We start from the raw sequence: 18,154 nt of genomic DNA on the forward strand, positions 1-18,154 counted from the left end.
ACATACCGTAAAACTAGTCGAAAATTTAAAACAGCATCATCAAAATTTGTTGCCTTCTATAAAATCTAAATTAATTTTTTTTTTCAATAAGCACAAAACTCTTTGAACAACACTGAATAAATAGCACAAAAAATACGTTTATTTGGAAGTACTTTGAAAAGAAAATGTGAGAGCTACCGACGGGCTATTCACTTGTCTGTTACTTCAAATACGGTTGCGATGTCAATAACAGACAATTTAAGAAAAGGCCGTCCAATATCAATTGGAGTCTTTACTATTATCAAAGCAACAAAATAAATAAAACCAAACGATGAAAATAAAATGGTTCTATGTTATTAAGCCAAAATTTGTAGTGCGTTTGTTGTTTAGTATTTTGTGCGAAACTTCCTTTTGAAGATGGAAAACCTTGCGAAACTCAAACTTATTTTGACAAACAAAAAATTTATCTGGGATCGCTTTGCCGGTACAAATATTACTCTAGGATCACAGGAGTACGGATACCATAATTTGGCATCAGAAATGGACTCTGATCCCATCATTTTTTAGGACATCGTTAGGCGGAAGAAGGTCGCATTATATAAAAAAAAAACGTTTCCATAAATAGGGATGCCAGTTTTTAGGAAGTGTCTCCAAGACCGCCTGATAGCACTTGATATGAATCCCTGAGCTCGCCGTATCTCCTTGAAAGGGAGCGTAACTTGTCCGACACTTGCTCTTCTTCAACTGGCTTCGATTGCAGACGTTCGATAGTGTTCATGTGAGTTTGTAGGTCGGACAAGGAGAGCGCTGAGCAAAATGACACAAACTTTAGGTAAGTAATTGAAGAAAAAGTTTGTTTTAATTGAGGATGGTTGATTTTATATTAAAGTTTATACAGGCACTGTCGAAGCATTTAAGTATACTGCCGTATATTTAACTTAAAAAAGCAAGCTATGTTTGTGGAAAGCACTTATAATAAAAACTTTAACAATCCTATTCGTCAAGCTTGGAGGTTTCCAAAATTGATAAATAACTTTGTTAAAAAAACACCAGTAAAAATCGATATGAAAACCAAGCAATAGATATAAAGAATTTCCTCGCTTGTTACAAATTAGGCAAATGGTTTGGGTGGCTTTGTTCATGTAGGACCTGATAAGTGTAAGGCCTGACCATAGCGGGCCGGATATAAAATGATTTGTCGAACTTTGTTAACTCACTCATCTTTATATACGAAAAAAATGTAAATAACTAAATAATAAAAACTCTAGTGAGCCTTATTTAATTGTTGGACAATTAAAAATTTATTTTGGAACTGTATTCGAAAATATTGATTTATTCCACTCTAATCTTTACCAAAAAGTTGTGGGAGTTGAGCAAAAACCAGATTCTTAAGGATTCCATAATATTTCCAGATTCTTAAGGATTCCATAATATTTCCCTGCACCCTTGAGGATTAGAAATGGCACACCAAAACCACTGCTCTAGAACCTATAATGTGCGGTTTAGCGCACACTAAAATAAAGCCATTGATCACCGACCCGGCATAACCAATGTGCCGGGAAAAAAATCCAAACGAAAAATATAGTTTAAAAAAATGGGTAAATAAAACAAAAGGAACTGACACAGGTTGGTGAAAAGCTTCACGGCCTTCTCGTGGTACTTGGCCTCGAGGGGAAGCTGGTTGCTCTCGAACGGACGCTGCAGCTTCAGTCGAAGAGCTTCTTCTCCGGTCACGATGGACTCCAACTCGGCCACGAGGTTTTCGACCGCTTCCAGCTTCGACTTAAGGGCATCAGCTCTGGTCAGGTCGCTGCAGGCTTTTTCGTTTTCCAGCTTGATAATGGCGCGTCGATGGCGCCGTATCTCTCCTGAGGTTTGAGCCAGATCGCGTAGGGCGTTCAGCTGCTTGGCTGCGGGGGTGTTGGAGTAGGCCTCGTCGATCTGCAACGATTTGGGGAAAGATTTAATGGTTATTGTTCGAATAACTTAAACCAGGGCTGCGGAGTCGTAGTTGGACTCGGGACTCGAGAAGTCGGTTTGTTTTTGCTTGAGTCGGACTCGGGACTCGAGTAAGACCTTGTAAAAGTACTACCAGAGTCCCGAGTCCTACATACGCATTCGCAGTACCGAATTTTAAAACTGATATGGCCGTCAAATGGAAATTGTAAAGGTGGAATATTATATGGCGGAATATTTTCCAACCATGCACTGTGAGTGAATGACTTATATACGATACCCCTATAAGTGGATTGCTGAATATCCACGTTATTCTAGTTACGTAAATTGGAGGAATACAGGCTGTAGAGTCCGGGCCGGACTCGGGACTCGACAAAATCGCACATTTGACCGGAGTCGGACTCGGGTTTATTTTTTTGGCCGGAGTCGGACTCGGGTTATTTTTAACCGACTCCGCAGCCCTACTTTAAACCACGGGTGTCCACTGCACGCGCCAACACGCGGCTTGCATCCAAAATGTGGCACGCGAGTCGCGACCTAACAAAAAATGGCATACAAGCCACAAAAAATACTTCATTTGTTTTTCAGCCAATTGCCAAAAAATACTAAATTTGTTATACAGTCAATTGCATTTCACATAATTACTAGCATTCACATAAGTATATAGCTTGGTGTGAAGAAACCAGCAAAAGACAGCTTACCGACGGACACTTATAGATGCAGTAATGCGTTGCGCATTGCTACTACACAGTTTAAAGGTCGTCTTTGGCAGACCAAGTAAATGTTAAACTTTGGCACGGGAAGAAGTTATAAAAAAAAAAGATAAAAATTGACACGTCCGAATGTCTGAGTTGGACATCCGTGCAATATATGAACGTTTGTAGTTATATGCCATAACTCTTTAACCTGCATTTCACACATATGGGAAACAAAACAGCATTTTTTTCCTTTATCAGTTGAATTGGGCTAGTGAGTGGAAATTAACAGTCATACAAACGCGAAACCTTTGCCAAATAATCAAATTGAACTACTTTTGGGATGTTTGTCAGTTATGTTTATTTAGTGGATTGGTAACCGTTTGAACAAAAAAAATATTTTAAAGAAATGAAAGATTGAAAATATCCACTCTAGACTATGAAAAACTGAGGGTTAGGAACCAACTATGAGGTATTTCTCGATGCCCTAAACAAAATATTTTGGTTCCTACTACGGAATCAACTGAACTTCCCTGTTCTCTGCTCTGTATAAATTGTTAAAAATAACTTTTTTTATTAAAAAATACACTACATATGTCCGATTGTTAGTACTTATTTCATATTTAGGATAAAGTTTTTAACCGTATAAAAAATTCCAACAAGTTTTCAACATTTGTAAGAAGTTAATCTCCTAACAAAGTGCATCCCGCATTATACATCAAACAATTAAAATACGTTTTTTATCATTGCAAACAAAACATTTGTCTGAAGAAAATGAAAGAACTCAGTAAATCAATTCTCTTCAAACGATAAGTATTAATTTACCTATGCCCAAAATTACATGCTTAATATACACTCTACAAGTTTAGTCTAAAACTAACCGAAAAAAGTTAAGGTATGGACATTAGGGTTGAAAAAAACACTTTTTCGTTAATTTCAGTGGGGACCCCCTGGAATTGTTAGGTTGCGTCTAAAAAACCCACAAACTAAATCTGAGCATGTTTGGTTCAGTATTGACCGTGCTACGTCAATTTGAAAATTTAGATTTGGGCTAAAATTAAAAAAAAAATTAATTGTCTCCCCCTAAAAAAATTTTTTTTTCTTATTTTTTTGCATTGCTTTGCAATTGAATAGCCATAAATAACGCTGTTTTGCAGTAATAAAGTGAGTAGTCATGGTACAAATGTCAAATTTCAACAATATTTGTTAGGCTGTTTTATACAAAAAATGGCTTTTTAGCACATTTTTTTGAACTTTAAATAAGTAATTGATATAATTGTGTGAAGACTAAATGCACTATTATATTAATTTGATGTCATGTTTGCTGCATCTACTTTATTTTAAAATTTTAAGCCATTTTTCATACATATTCCCTGTGCAGAATGTTCCGCAGTGTACATTGGGGAAACGGGACGAGCATTTAATACGAGAAGGAAAGAACATCAACGAGATGTCCGGCAACACGATGCGTCGAAATCTGCTTTGTCCAGTCACGAGACAAAGCAACGTCATCACATCGACTTTGGATGTGCTTCGATTGTAACTAGAGAAGGAGATTACCACCGCCGTGTCTTCTTAGAATATTGGGCGATACCCACTCATTCTAACACCATGAACGTTAAGCAAGATACATTTCTTGCACCTTCTTATCAATTTTTGTGCAGTAGCGGCCATTAGAAGGCTGCAGCCGGTTTTCACGTTTCCCGTTATTCGCACCTTGTTTCCTTTTTTCGCCTCGTTTTGCCACCTTGTTTTTTCGTCGTTTTTCTTCACTGTATATATACCTCTGCAAGGTTACAAGTTTGTATGCCCTGATGAAGATTACCTGGATAGGTTATCGAAACGTCGGTACAGAATAAATAATTGTCGGAAGAACCCTCTTTATAATTAAGCGAATATTTATGTTTGCGGAAATATTATTTTTTGTGTGGTTAAGCTTCGTCCATATTTTTAAATGCAAAGTTTTGCTAACTAAAACCAGATGTAGGCAACCTGGTTGCGATTGGCGCATTGAGTTAGGCTGGACAAAGCAGGGTGAGTAAGGTCCTTGTGCTAAGATGTCCCGTTTTGGTTTACTTAATTATTCTATTACATGGTGTCTTAAAGTCCCTCCAGTGAAAATAATCCGGCCCCCAACCTCTCTACAAACTGTACGCAAGGCCATGCCCCATATTTTTAACTGCTTTAACTATACGAAAAATACACAAAATTTTCCCGCCCCGCGCGTATCTAATTTGACTTTTAATTATATTTGCGTATTGAGGGAATCTTCTCAGACCAAGGTGGACATGGGCATGACAACTATAAGTGGGAAACTTTTCGTAGCATGAAACCGTCTAAAATCCAATTTTATCCAAATTAAATAGTTCGCTGATGTGAGTATAAATGTGTTCATATTTTATTTTGTGTGTGCCAAATGCGTCACATCTCCTTGTAAATTAAAAGGTAATTGCTAATTAAAATTAAACAAACGCTTTTTTTGCACTGTGCGCTGCTTCCTTTTGTAGTAAACTGACTCATTTTACTGCATCAAACATTTAGGTCCGTCCCTGATTAGAGGAGTATTATATTACAGTGCGTAAAGGCCACACGTTTTTTAAAACAAAATTGTTAGTGGAAACTTGGTATAGCCCGCCGGGAACTTGTTGAGTTTGGTTTGGCCCGCGACTTGGTAAAGGTTGCCGACCTGTGTCTTAAAATTTATATTGACCTCTGAAAATTCCTTAGATCGCGCCTTATAATGTTGAGTATCCTAAAGCGATTGCGAGACGTCAAGCAATTTTAGTGAGTCGCGCCAAAAAAATCATTACACACCTTGACAGTAATTATTGCACTAATTAGCTAAGTAGCGGACGGGAGTTGTAGGGGCTATGGCGGGGAGTTGGTGGGAGGCTGCAACTCCAAGAACACATATTGGTTGCTAAATCATATTTGTCATCCGAATGAGAAATCACAAGTACTAAAACTTAAGGCTTCTTTCCGGTTGTGTTACAGAACCCTTTCTCTTTTAGAATGAACAAAACGCAATACTAATAAATAGAAACACAATAAGTTACTGTGTTTTTTTAGCAAAGCTATTTTATTAAAAATAACTCATATTGGGGTCGCCAAAAGTAATTTTGGGTCGCGCCAAAAAGTATTTGCGGACCCCTGTTCTAGATAGTTTCAGCCTTATAGTTCTTCGAACAATTATAATAATGTTCATTTGAATAATTGTTTTTGTGATTATGTTAGTGTTGTTTATCCATATATTGAACACATCTCAAATAATAATAGGTAAAAAAAGGTAATTTATTGTAATGATTTGAATGTCCTACCAATTCCTAAATTAAAAAAACAACAAAACTTAACTTTGCAGTCTGACTCTGATTTATTGTTTCCCAAAAAACAAGCATTTTATTAAAGTTATGTTCATGTTAATCTTAATTCTGTATAATTTATCTTGGGAATCAATAGTAAAAAAAAACACCAAAGCACTAAAAACATTTGAACTTAACACGGAGAAACTAAATGAGGTATAGGTTTAACAAAATCCATATTTCGATGAAACTAAGAACACATATACAAACATTCCTATTTAATGTATTAAGACTGCCTTTTTAGTTTGTCAAATGATATTTTATTTTTAAATGCAAAAAATGAAACACACAAACCATTTCATCATCTGGCATGTCTTGGCTAACTGTCCCATGTAGCATTGTGATCACATCGTCAAGTGGATGTTTCATACTTTTCACCCAAGGATTTGTTGGGCTCTGGCAATCCAGGAAGTCTTCCATGTTGACTTACAACAGACAACTTCGCAAAAGTTTCTGTAGAAGTGACACAAGAGGTGAAACAGTGAATACCTACATTTGGATTGCTGTTTAATCATTGGTAGGAGCTGTTACGCTTCACGGAAAGGCATTCAGTAAAACATGAAGAAAAAAGTATTTTTATTTATCTGCACTTTGATAGAGTAGAGTAGAGTAGGATGCAATGGTTCACAACACCTTAACACACCAAAAAAAAATTCTAAAGCAATAGTCTGTCACAGTATGCTATGATGGCTAGTAATGTGTGGCGTTATCATTGCTCAGCGCAACTTCAAAAGGTCTAGATCAGGGTTGGCCAACCCGAGGCCCATGGGCCGCATTCCGGACCGCCTGATGTTTTCATGCGACCCAACACTTATTCTCACTTTCAATAGCCTTTATTTAAAACAATTGTTTCGATTTTGACCATCATCAAAATGTGTACAACGCGCAGTATTTGATGAAGGCCTAAACTTATATTTGTCTGAGACTATAATTAAGTTTAACGGTATGACATAACTTATGATGTGACACCTTTAATTTAACAGGTTTTGCGGCCCAGTGGCAATGCAGCCCATTCTGCTATGAAGTTGGTTATCACTGGTCTAGATTAAGGGTTCCTAAACAATACAATGGCAATATTGCAAAAAACACTATAGATTAGCGAAAAAAAGTTTGAATCCCCCTGTTGCTAGGCTGTTATCATTTGTACAATATGGATAAAAATAGTTCGAAAGGGGGATAACTTTTATCATATATCCATAAGTTCGCAAAATTGCATTTAAATAGTGCTGTTATACCTTCGATGATATGAAAACATGCAATGGCACTCAAATAGACTTTATGTTAAAAAATTCAATAAAAGTATAAAACTGAAGATTCGTTTGTACAGCGGTAGGAGTGGTGGCCAATCCAAACAAAACCAATAAGATAAATAATAAAGTAGAGCCCGTGCCCCCCTAAGAATTGCTTGGCGCCATCCTAAGAAGAATTGCTTGGCGCCCCCCGGTTAAGAACCGCTGCTCTAGTCTATGGTCTAGATTGCCCACGATCAGTGTGGGGAAGGAAAAGAATTAGGGAGCACAACAAAAAGCTTAGACTTTTCAGGCTCGAGAGACAAGTGATATTGTCACTTTTTCTATGTATCCACAGCCTAAAACTGCTGCTATGTGGTTTTCTCAAATTATCTAGTTCAGTGGTTCCCACACTGTGGGCCATGGCCCAGAACTAGGCGACCAAGACATTGTCAATGAAAACAGATTCTACTGCTTTGTTATACTGTAGATGTTAAGCGCTTTGTTTTCAAAAAAAAAATTATCTAGCAAGAAAGGTCATTTTCTCCAAACAATGGGTTTTAGCTGTGTTGGAGACAGCAGCTCAAATGGTTGAATAGCAATGTTGCCAACCTTAAGGTTTCAAGTGCATTCTGGCTTTTTTTTTTCTGAGTTTGCGGTCCGAGTTGGATGAAGCGCTCAAAACCGATACTTCTCAACATCTTGAAAGCACGTGGTGAGCCACGAATCGCTATTAAACAGACAATTGGGCCACAGACCAAAAAATTGTGGGAACCCCTGATCTAGTTAAAGCATTTTTGCTGTAAGCACAAATCTATAACGTCTTTAACTATTTTATGTAACACCTATAAGACTTCAAAAACAATATAAAAGCACAGTATGATTTTTTTTAAATTATGCCAACTTTTAACGTGATTTAGGTGCAGCCATTCAGTTATGGAGGTATTTTTTATGTAGCCAATGTGCCAAGCCTACTTCTAAGAATTGCTTTGCCAACTGAAACCAAATAAACAATTTTTTTAGCGTTTTGCTCAATTAACAAAACTTTATGGCATGTAATTGCAAACCAGTTCGTCCAAGAACAGCTTGCTTTTTAATATTATGTAACTTACGACAAAACTTATGGCGTCTTATCAGGATTTTTTTATATAAGCAAAAATATAAATGCTAAAAAGTAATTCAACAGGTTTTAGGTAAAAAACACTTTAGCCTTGACAAGTTTAACTTAATTGCTCCTATTAAGGTCAAAAGCAATTACGGTCAAGCGTCTAACCCCCCTTGTTGAAGGCTGCTACTAAAATGCATAAAAAAATCGGATGCATATTCATTTTTGGGGGGTGCAGGTTTAGTCGGTTGAAACAAAATCGTAGGTGTGCCAAACTTCCATAGTTGCCCTGGTCTAGATTGAACAATAAAAATAATAACTGCTTTGTGATTTTTTTGTTTTTTTTGACACAGTTTTTTCAATTGCAGATAAATGTTGTAAATGTATGTTGGATGATTGGCTGTGGTAATACTTGAATACTGACGTGAAGATTTTTTTTCAGTACCTTTCTTATCTTGTCTATGTCTTCAGATTCTACAACTTTGGATTTTCTTTCTTTTGCTTCAGAATCGGCAAACTTTCCAAGTCTTTGCAGAAATAGCAAACAATTCAGCCAAACCTAAATGTACGGAAAATGTTAGATAAACTTTGTTTTACTAAAGCAGTAATGGTGTAGAATCCTACCACTTTTTCACAGTATTGAACAACTTGTCAAAATTGAGATTGCAAGGAAGAAATACATAAATACTTCTTTTATGAAAAGAGACAAATACTTCATGAACAGAGGCTATTTTCCAAGCAACTCATTAACGAACGTTGAAATTCAGATTACGGTAACTGATCCATTTTCCATATTATAGGAAAAAATGAGTTTATTTAAAATAACACCACTGTAAATGGCTTCAGCTATAAATTGTATTGTAATTTTGCAGCAGATATGCTGGTTACAGTAGTGCGAATTTTTAAATTTAGTTAACAGGCGAACCGGGCAAACAGCCTCTTTCTTCTTTTATTACAAGTTATATCCAAACAAAAAAAAAGGTTTATAGTAAAAACTTACCAACAGATCAACGTCAGAGGCGAGCGTAACTTGCTTCAAATTTAGTTTGACTGCCTTCTTAATGCGATTCCGTCGAATCACCCGTTTCATTCTATGTATTGTCCACTTGTTTAATATTTAAGGAAGCAATGAATTGAACGACCTAATCCTTAAGAAAATCTGTAAAAATCTTGCAGACAAAACTGTATTTACCGCGGTTGCTACATAGAATACTTACTATAGGTTTTCTTGGGCCGTTTTTTTAAATTATTGTTGTTTTATTTTAAAAACAGGGAATCGACACGTTTGACTTTTCCGGTTTCGTTCGGTTCAGGTTCAAGGAGTGTTTTCGTAATATAGTTCAGTTCCGGTTTGGTTTGGAGCAATTTAAAAGTTCCGGTTCTGCTCCAGTTAGACCAGTGGTTCTCAACCGGGGTGCTGCCGGCACCCTGGGCTGCCATTTCTAATCCTCAAGGGTGCCGAGAGATATTTGAGAATCTTCAAGAATCCGATTTTTGCTCAACTTTTACAACTATTTGTAAAGATTAGAGTGGATTAAATTCAATTTTAACTTCCTATACGTTGTGCCTTGTGTAGCCTAGAGTTAATGTTTGTCGCTTAAGTTCCGTTTATTGTGAAATTCTAGTGAACTACCTACGGAAAAATCTTGTAGGGGTGCCGCAATCTATTTATTTTTCTGAGGGGTGTCGCAAGCCATAAAAGGTACCAAGTTAAGTTAGACTTATTTCAAAACCGGTTCATAAAGTTCCGGTTCTAAAACAATTTAAGTTGCGTTGAATCCAAAAATGTGGGTCAATAACTGTGAAGAATAATTATCGAATTGTTACTTGTATGAAATTTAAGTTTCGAGGCGTAATAAAAAGCAACGTTTTAGTTGATAAATATTTCATTTTTTTCATAACATTTTGAACATGGGATGACTTAACTCTGTAAAATACAAGTTGTGACGTAATGCTGAAGTGAACCGATTTTTTACAGGTTCGGTTTCGCTTTTTTCAAAACAGTCGGTTCAGTTACGGTTCGGGAGAAAATGGCCCAAAACCGATAAATAAAGTTCGACTATCTGGTTTAAACATATTCGAAATGATGGCGCGAGAGCCTTGTAATGATTTATATAACTCTGTTTATCTGCCAAACCATGTTTATTGTATATTTATAAAAAGCGGGTTTGCCTTGTGCCTTCTTAAATACTTACTATACTTACACTTGTCGACAGAGACCCAGGACAGCCATTTCTGGCATCTTCACTTCCTTCTATTGTGCGACCTTCTGGGATGGAATAAACTAAAAACTAACAGTACAATGAGTAGTCGGCAGAGCCTATAAGATGCCCCCTAACCTGATAAAAAATACCATACGGCGTACCTTCAAATATTATTTTATCACCACTAGTAAAACTTGAAGTATGACTAAGAAAATCGGACTACGATTTGTATTATAGAACGTGGCAATAACCCCCCTCCGAAAAACAGTGTCTTTCCCTGCGTAAATGCAAAAATTTTTGCGCTCCGTGCGAATCTTGACTATGTTTCTTGTATGTCTTACAAATACGTTTTAAGCCACAGCCGTCGTGCGTCTCGTCGCGTCTAAAATCAAATTTAACCGCATTTTTTTGCTTCGTTTGAATCAATAACATCTCTGTAACGTAGCTTTTATATTGAAAGTAAACACCTCTATGACTTAAATGTTTAACAAAAATAAACTGTGTAGTATTCTTAAGATTACTTCATTAGGACGACACGTTTAAATAAGTCACGTTTTGACGTAATTGAGTGACGTCATCTCTAAATATTTCTTCAATGACCTACCCCAAACAAACATCTCAGATCCACGCCTGTCTATTAATAATATCATAATTACACAAACTTTACGATTTAGCATGTAAAAAAACATTGCAATGACATTCAGGAAGTCATGAAAAGTGAATGTATGTTAATCCAACACCTGTTTTTATTGTGCAGATCACAACTCACGATTTTCGTAACCATAAAAAAACAAATCAGAAAAAGGGAAGAACACAAATGTCTACTGCCTGCTCTACACGCAACTATTTATAAAAAAAAACAATAAAAATATGCAATTAAACATTGCAATGAATGACCCCAAAAGAATAAGGTCATTTTATAAATTACAACTAGATGTTTTCAACAGAGTTTTAAAGTTGCAGTAGCATGTAGAACTGATGCCAGACTGTGGCAAAAATCTGCGCAAAGCATTTCCTCCAGCAAATCTCAACAATACTTTATTAAAGGAAAATAAAACCCGATTGCACCACTCATTTTATAAACCCCCGAGTGTAACCACAGCTTGAAAAAATTGTTACTTTAAATAGATCAATGATGGACCATCAGCCGAAGGAGTGAGCTTGTGAATTTTTCCATTCTTTTTACATCTTGTGCATGCTGAGTAGCATATTGCAATCTCTGTGAAATGCCAAAAGCATGCTTTTTAGCCTTGTAATAAGATATGCATCTGTTTCTTTAAAAACTGGGATTTTCTTAATGTAAAAATATTTCACTAGTGAAGGTGGTTATAAATAATTTGCCTTGTTGTACACAGTGACTATTCAGGACGCAATGGTTAAATAAGTAAGATAATGCTTTTATATTACTTAATTTGAGTCAGTCTTTGGCGGTTCATTTGGCCTTGGTTAGGTTGGATCAATAAAGTGCCACCACAACTAATATAATATGTTTGTTTTTGTTTACCAATTTATTAATTAATAAAACAAAGCACTTACAACTTGGTCATCTGTAATGGTCAACACCATTTTCTCATCATGATGGCGATACTTAATTGTGTACCGAACCTTAAAGACAAATAACATGAGAATGATGAGATATAGTATTTAGTTGCATCACATTAATGCTACTAAATATAATGGTTTAATGACAAGCGATTGCCAGGGTTTATGTGGGACAAACCTATTTTTACATTCTATTTCCCAAGCATTGTACTCTTTTCATGATTTAAACAGCTATCCATATTCAAAACAGATTAAAAAAATCCCTTTGTAACAAATATCTTTGGGAAACTATATTAAATAGTGTTTTTTAGCTCTAAATTTACATATATGACGAGATGCTGTCTTTAATCTACATATAACTTTAACAGAATTTACCAACCTTATTAGGATCGCTTTGATAAAGTCTTTCAGCTGCTTTACAAAACTCTTCCCATGATTCCATGTATGTCATTATTAAAAACTTAAATTTTCCAATTAGTGAACTAAAACACAGCACTATTACAATTATTAAGAACAACAAAACAGTTGCAACAGTTGCTACTTCAGTGTGTTTAGATTTAAGTTTACTGAACTAAGGTAAAGATCACAGAGGCAGATTTATACCAAAAAAAAACAGTCCAGATATATCATCAATAAACAATAAATAGCATCTTATACAGAAACTATACATTTATAAGAAGGCAAAAGATGGGCAGATAGTGACTTAAGCCAATCGAGGTCTGCAGTTAGGGGTAAGAGGGCGATGGCTCCGTAGACGAGAGCCGACGGCTGCCTAAAGTCTCTTTCACGTCCTTGAATCTGACTCCAAAGGAGCAGGGCGCTAAAATACCTGTCCTTAACCAATTCTTGAACTCTAGACAAGGTAACTTCACTCAGTAGATATTGCCCGTTGAGTATATTCACAAATCTCAGAAACACACGATAAAACGAAGCGGTGATTCAAGCGGCTATCAGTAAGTAGAACCTAGAAAGCATCAACAAGAATAAACGCGAAACACTGAAAAGGCAAAGCGCACTGTTCGGCGTTTTGGTCACGCGTCAGTGAGCACCGGTCACGTGTATAGTGACGTCAAATTAGGCAACATCGAGTAAAATTGCACTAGACAAAAATATCCGGCGTTGCCCAGGTTAAATAGAATGTTTACCAATTATTCTAACTGGTTAAAAATTAACAATAACCACAATAATGTACGAAGTCTACCTGTATTTTGTCTGGTTAGACAGAAACAATACACCACGCTGTGGGCTCTTTATCATTAATGCACATTACGACGTTGTAACATGTTAAACTGCTAGCCTCATATTAAAGCCGATGATTATGGAAGATAATGTGGTAATCAGCATATACCCAAAAAGTAATGTTACGGATAGCGTGAGATCTTCGTAAGAGGCATAAATAGGCTAATGCAAACATTTTTTTCGGGATAACATTTTCGGCACAAAATTTTACTTATGCCTAAACGTTTGCACTGCGTGTCACTAAATTTAAATTTCATCATGTGATGTATTTCAAATCATGTCATATCGTGTGTGTAAAATCGGTTAGTGTTACCTCCAGCGGAAATAATTATCTAAAAACAGAAAAAAATAAATTTAAAAAATACTTTTTTGAGGGCGACAAAAATGAAAAAGGGGTATTCTAAAAATTAAATTGATTTGTGCGACGCTTTAACAAATCCGAAACCATTAAGACACGGTGCGACATCTGGCGGAAGGACTAACGGATCCAACTGTAAATGCAATTGCAGCGAGGTGACAGCCAGCATAATTTAGTCGGCCAAGGGGCGACCCACGCTTTTAAATTAATATAAAACCGACTTCCAGAGTTAAGAGGCTTAAGCCCCCATCCCTGAATCCGGTAAGAAGGTTGCCGCCTAACGTGAATTTTTTTTTATTTCACTCAAACGTACACAAACAACTGTATCTAAAAGCTTTCCAAAGCAAAACAGGAATCCTATAAAACCTAAAATATCCTTTGGCACACGTGAGTCGATTGAGAATTGACACCCTGGTTGGGAACCATGCACTATAATATAATTAATTTAATTTTTACAAAAATAAATAGGTCGGTCGGACGTGGAACCTGCAATTTTTTGTAACTTACACAACGAAATCAACACTGCAGTGTACAACCTTGAAAAACAATGCAGCTTCAAGAGCTGCATAAAACCGGGTTAACTGTCGCATATGTGGCTCGTGAAGCGGGTTGGCCACCTCTTAGCTCGTTAATAAAAACATGTTGTTATTGTCTAGTAAGGCTTTAGATTCGTTCTGTTTACGTCGGGACTACCCAGTTTGAAGGCCTTGTTCCGACGTCCCGGCCGGCCAGCCAGAGCTCTACGTCAGAACGCATAGTCACGTTAAAGAGTGCAACGGCAAGCCAATGGGGTAGGTAAATATAGATGTTGGTGCTGTTACGTTTTATATATTTCATCGAAATGTTGTTGTATATATTTAATATGATGAGGCTCTTACATCGTTTCATCCGTACATCTTTAAATTTATCCCTGATTATTTCACTGAAATTTGGTTAAATTTGCATGCGTCGTAAAGATTTCCTGCATTCTACCTCGCAATATGGTTAAAGCTCTTCTATGTCGAAATCCATATACGTTTTTTGCATGAGACCTGTCATAAGCACATGTTTACCAGAAAAAAATGACTAGCATTTGTTGTGAGAACCGTAACAGGTATTACTATCACTAAGGAGCACAAAACAATACGTAATTTCCGAACATAGACACTATAACAAGCACGAAAATGCCCATAGAAGCATTATTTTGAAGGAATATCGAAAAAGGTCTTATCTTTGTTCGAAAGAAAGAAAATTGTATATTATAAAATTGGTGGAAGCTGTGGTTTGTTGTCTCTTTGAGTAATGAGTTACATTTTGGAGTCTTTTGCCATCCTATTAGTGTATACGAACCTTATTCCCTTTGCAGCAGTGATTGTCCAACTGTGTGCTGTGGAACGTTTGTTGTTTTGATAAATAACCTATTAGTATTAAAATATGCATGCGAGACTTAAATGCACACTATCCACAAAAACTAAAAGTATTAAGGCATTTACATATATTCTTGCCATGTATTAAGGAGATGGTCAAGTAATGAGATTGGTGTTTCGTTGGAAGTGTGCTTCGAATTTTTTTAGTTTATTTACTGTCTCGCAAGCATAAAAAGTTTGAAAACCACTGGTATGTTTTCAATGCAAAACATAGCGGTGCATGCAAAGCACATACTGGATTTAAAACGGTTCTTTTTAAGCTTTTCACTTCAAGCCTTATTTTTTGTTCGTGTATCTAGCGTCGACATTTGATACATTACATGCCCACAAATAACTTGTAACAGGTTTTGACGACAGGTTCTACAAAGTATAGTTTTGCTTATAAGTTTATATTGCATTTAGTATAATAACCTAGACCAGAGTCCCGGCTTTGCCCTTCTCAAATTAATTTGATTGTTCTTAAATTTAATATTTAAATGTGATGTGCAGAACTTGGAATGGAACTCTTTGCTAGGTATAGGATATTAGCTTTGTCCCGTCGATGTAAGATAGTTAATCTTCTATTTTTTTATACTTTACTGGTAAATAAACGTAATATAAGGCTTTCTATACACGGTTATAGCGCATAGCATGACACAACATTGTGAAAAAGAGCGCATCCAGGGCAGACTTGAACAACAAGATTTAATTTGTGTTTAGTTTTCTAAGAGAAAAATTCGGCTAATTCTAACCTAATTTGTGAATTGCTTGTGTGTGCTCCATTTCTAGTTGTTATGAGAATAAAATAACTAAATTGCGATTTAAAATAAATTAATTGTGTATAATTTAATATACGCATAGTTTGAAATTTAGTTAGTTTTTTGTTTTTAAAACAATTCAGTAATTCCAATTCTTAATTGGAATAACTGAAATGCTCTGAATTTAACTAAATAAAAGGTAAAATAAATCTAGTTGTCCAAGTCTTTACCCAAGAAAGTCAACATCAGTATAGTGCAATGCTATATGCCGTTAGCAGAGGCGGAGTCAGGGTTTTGTTTAGAGAAAGGCCAAATAAAACATCACATATGATGTCACAAGATACGTCACTACGTGAGACAAGTAAAATAGGGGTTCTGTTCTTGAACGAACTGGTAAGGAAATAAACAATTCAATTTAAGCTAATAGGGTCAAGCGCGAAAAAAAAATCGTTCATTTAACATTTACTAAAGACGGATACTTGACGCAAAAGGACATATAAAAAAATTAACACATTCTCGATATATATAAGGACCATTTAATCCACAGCTAAATGACTTAACCGAAACCATGTAAAAAGTTTCGTTTATCTCATTTCCAAAAGTAGGATCGTAGCGCTAAGCTCTGGAATGTGGACACATATAAAAAAGAGAATAACATTACAAGGTGGTCTCGTGTCCCTCACATGTCTGGGTGTTAAAGTGGAAATAATATCGAACACTTAATTCCTAATACCATACCATTAACTTAATGGTGTTAAATCTATTGATTAAATTGATAACTAATTGTTTTTATCAATTAAAAATATTTTATATTTTTTCTCCAATTTATACGCACCTCAGAAAACATAAACGGCCAAAATGTTGTCCCCTAAATCTCAAACATCTCTTAAATTTTATTAACTCACAATCGACTTTAAATAATTCTAAAAAACTTGTGAAATATTCATAAATTCTACTTTTTTCTACATTTTCTTGACTAATAATTTTACCTTTAAAATTACCTGCAGTTTTGTACCTTTAGATCTCCCCCGATTAATTCTTTAGTGGTACAAAATCAATATTTTGCTACCTAGGCTTTAGTAAGACATGTGTCATTGTAGAAATGTCAGATTTATTTTATTACTACTTTTTTGCATTGAAGCCGCTGACAACCAAAACTAACAAAACAATTCTACGCCCCAAACACCGTCAAATTGTTTTTCCGGGACACATATTTCGCGGTACACATTTACAAAAGTCGATTTTAAAAATAATTCCGCGAAATCTTGCTGAACGGCAAGACAAAAGTTAAACATCATAATATCATCAATACTTGAATGGATGATGGCATTTAGGGATTGTATACTTGCTTGAATGCATAATAGTAATGCGAATAGGTTATTTTTCGAAATCATCAAACGTTTCCACCACAATTGAGAATCTCACACTGTAGTGTGCCACGGCGTACAGTTTAAAAATTACTGATCTTTATCTAAACCAGTGGTCTCAAAACTTTTTATTATCACCCAGTCGTAAAATTATCCATGTTTCGTGCAATTCGTGCATGCTTTATTTCGGCATCTTGCATGGTCCAATTAATTATGTTCAGTGAAAACCACCGGGCCGATAACTGGTTCCTTTTGACTTTTGTAACCTGTGAACGGGAGAACCCCTAACAAGAAAAGATTGTAACTGATTACTAGGGCGATTATTTTTTGATAAGTACAACACAAGTCAAAATTTTGTTAAAATCTACACTTTTGGTCAAGTTTTGTTAACATTTACACGGTCGTTTAATTGGTCAAAGTTTGTTAAAATTAGTTCAAGTCAAAATCAAATAAAAATGCATATCAATCGTTGGTAAAACATTGAAGGCCAACATATAAAATAATAACCCAAAATCGTGCACCTTATAGTATGCTACTTAAGTACTAATTTACATGCAGATTTTCATCAGAAGCCGTCTTATTTAGGAGTATCTTTATCATCTATAAGCTTGCGATCCCACATGCCAGTTGGGGTATTTAATGGGACTTTTGGTCGATATCTTTAGCGTGTTTTCTTTCAGATTTCCAGGTGTGCAATCCGGACTTTATGCTCACATAATATAAACATTTAGTTGTGCCTTTAAATTGCTTAAAAAATCTGGTGTGTGCACCTGCCGCAGAAAGCAATTTGTCCACAGATGTAATTGAGCTTGTTTCATTGATACAAATTTAGAGCTTGCTCACGTCATTTTTTTTATGCAAAACAATATAATTACAAACACAGATAACCTAAACACATACTTGATAACAAGTCTAATCTTAGGGGCAAAAAAGAGAAAACTTTTAACAAAAAACTCCAGCGCTAAGGTTAAGCTTGCC

At 35.8% G+C, this 18,154-nt stretch overlaps 2 protein-coding genes across 2 annotated transcripts; both read right to left on the reverse strand.

The window, feature by feature from the left end:
• Positions 1 to 441: 441 nt before the first annotated feature.
• Positions 442 to 9,490, reverse strand: LOC146140857 (HAUS augmin-like complex subunit 2). The gene is made up of 5 exons (XM_083392232.1): positions 9,324 to 9,490; positions 8,769 to 8,882; positions 6,284 to 6,442; positions 1,602 to 1,920; positions 442 to 786 (listed from the first exon to the last, which is right to left on the reverse strand). The coding sequence occupies exons 3-5, from the start codon at positions 6,407 to 6,409 to the stop codon at positions 617 to 619; spliced, it is 615 nt and encodes a 204-aa protein (XP_083248358.1). The 5' UTR covers positions 6,410 to 6,442; positions 8,769 to 8,882; positions 9,324 to 9,490; the 3' UTR covers positions 442 to 616.
• A 1,767-nt stretch (positions 9,491 to 11,257) lies between these two features.
• On the reverse strand, positions 11,258 to 12,598 carry LOC146140858 (signal recognition particle 9 kDa protein-like). Its single transcript, XM_083392320.1, has 3 exons — positions 12,449 to 12,598; positions 12,064 to 12,132; positions 11,258 to 11,746 (listed from the first exon to the last, which is right to left on the reverse strand). The coding sequence occupies exons 1-3, from the start codon at positions 12,518 to 12,520 to the stop codon at positions 11,657 to 11,659; spliced, it is 231 nt and encodes a 76-aa protein (XP_083248446.1). The 5' UTR covers positions 12,521 to 12,598; the 3' UTR covers positions 11,258 to 11,656.
• Positions 12,599 to 18,154: the final 5,556 nt, after the last annotated feature.

The sequence above is a fragment of the Ascidiella aspersa genome, chromosome 6 (genome assembly GCF_963924565.1).
Source record: "Ascidiella aspersa chromosome 6, kaAscAspe10.2, whole genome shotgun sequence".
NCBI classification, from domain to species: domain Eukaryota; kingdom Metazoa; phylum Chordata; class Ascidiacea; order Phlebobranchia; family Ascidiidae; genus Ascidiella; species Ascidiella aspersa.

Coding starts and splice junctions, on each gene's coding strand:
- LOC146140858 (XM_083392320.1), bottom strand. CDS start 12,520: ATGACATACATGGAATCATGGGAAGAGTTTTGTAAAGCAGCTGAAAGA. Junction 12,133..12,448: donor ATCAAAGCGATCCTAATAAG/GTTGGTAAATTC, acceptor TTTGTCTTTAAG/GTTCGGTACACAATTAAGTA. Junction 11,747..12,063: donor CCATTACAGATGACCAAGTT/GTAAGTGCTTTG, acceptor GGCATTTCACAG/AGATTGCAATATGCTACTCA.
- LOC146140857 (XM_083392232.1), bottom strand. CDS start 6,409: ATGGAAGACTTCCTGGATTGCCAGAGCCCAACAAATCCTTGGGTGAAA. Junction 1,921..6,283: donor ACATGCCAGATGATGAAATG/GTTTGTGTGTTT, acceptor AAATCGTTGCAG/ATCGACGAGGCCTACTCCAA. Junction 787..1,601: donor GAAGCTTTTCACCAACCTGT/GTCAGTTCCTTT, acceptor CATTTTGCTCAG/CGCTCTCCTTGTCCGACCTA.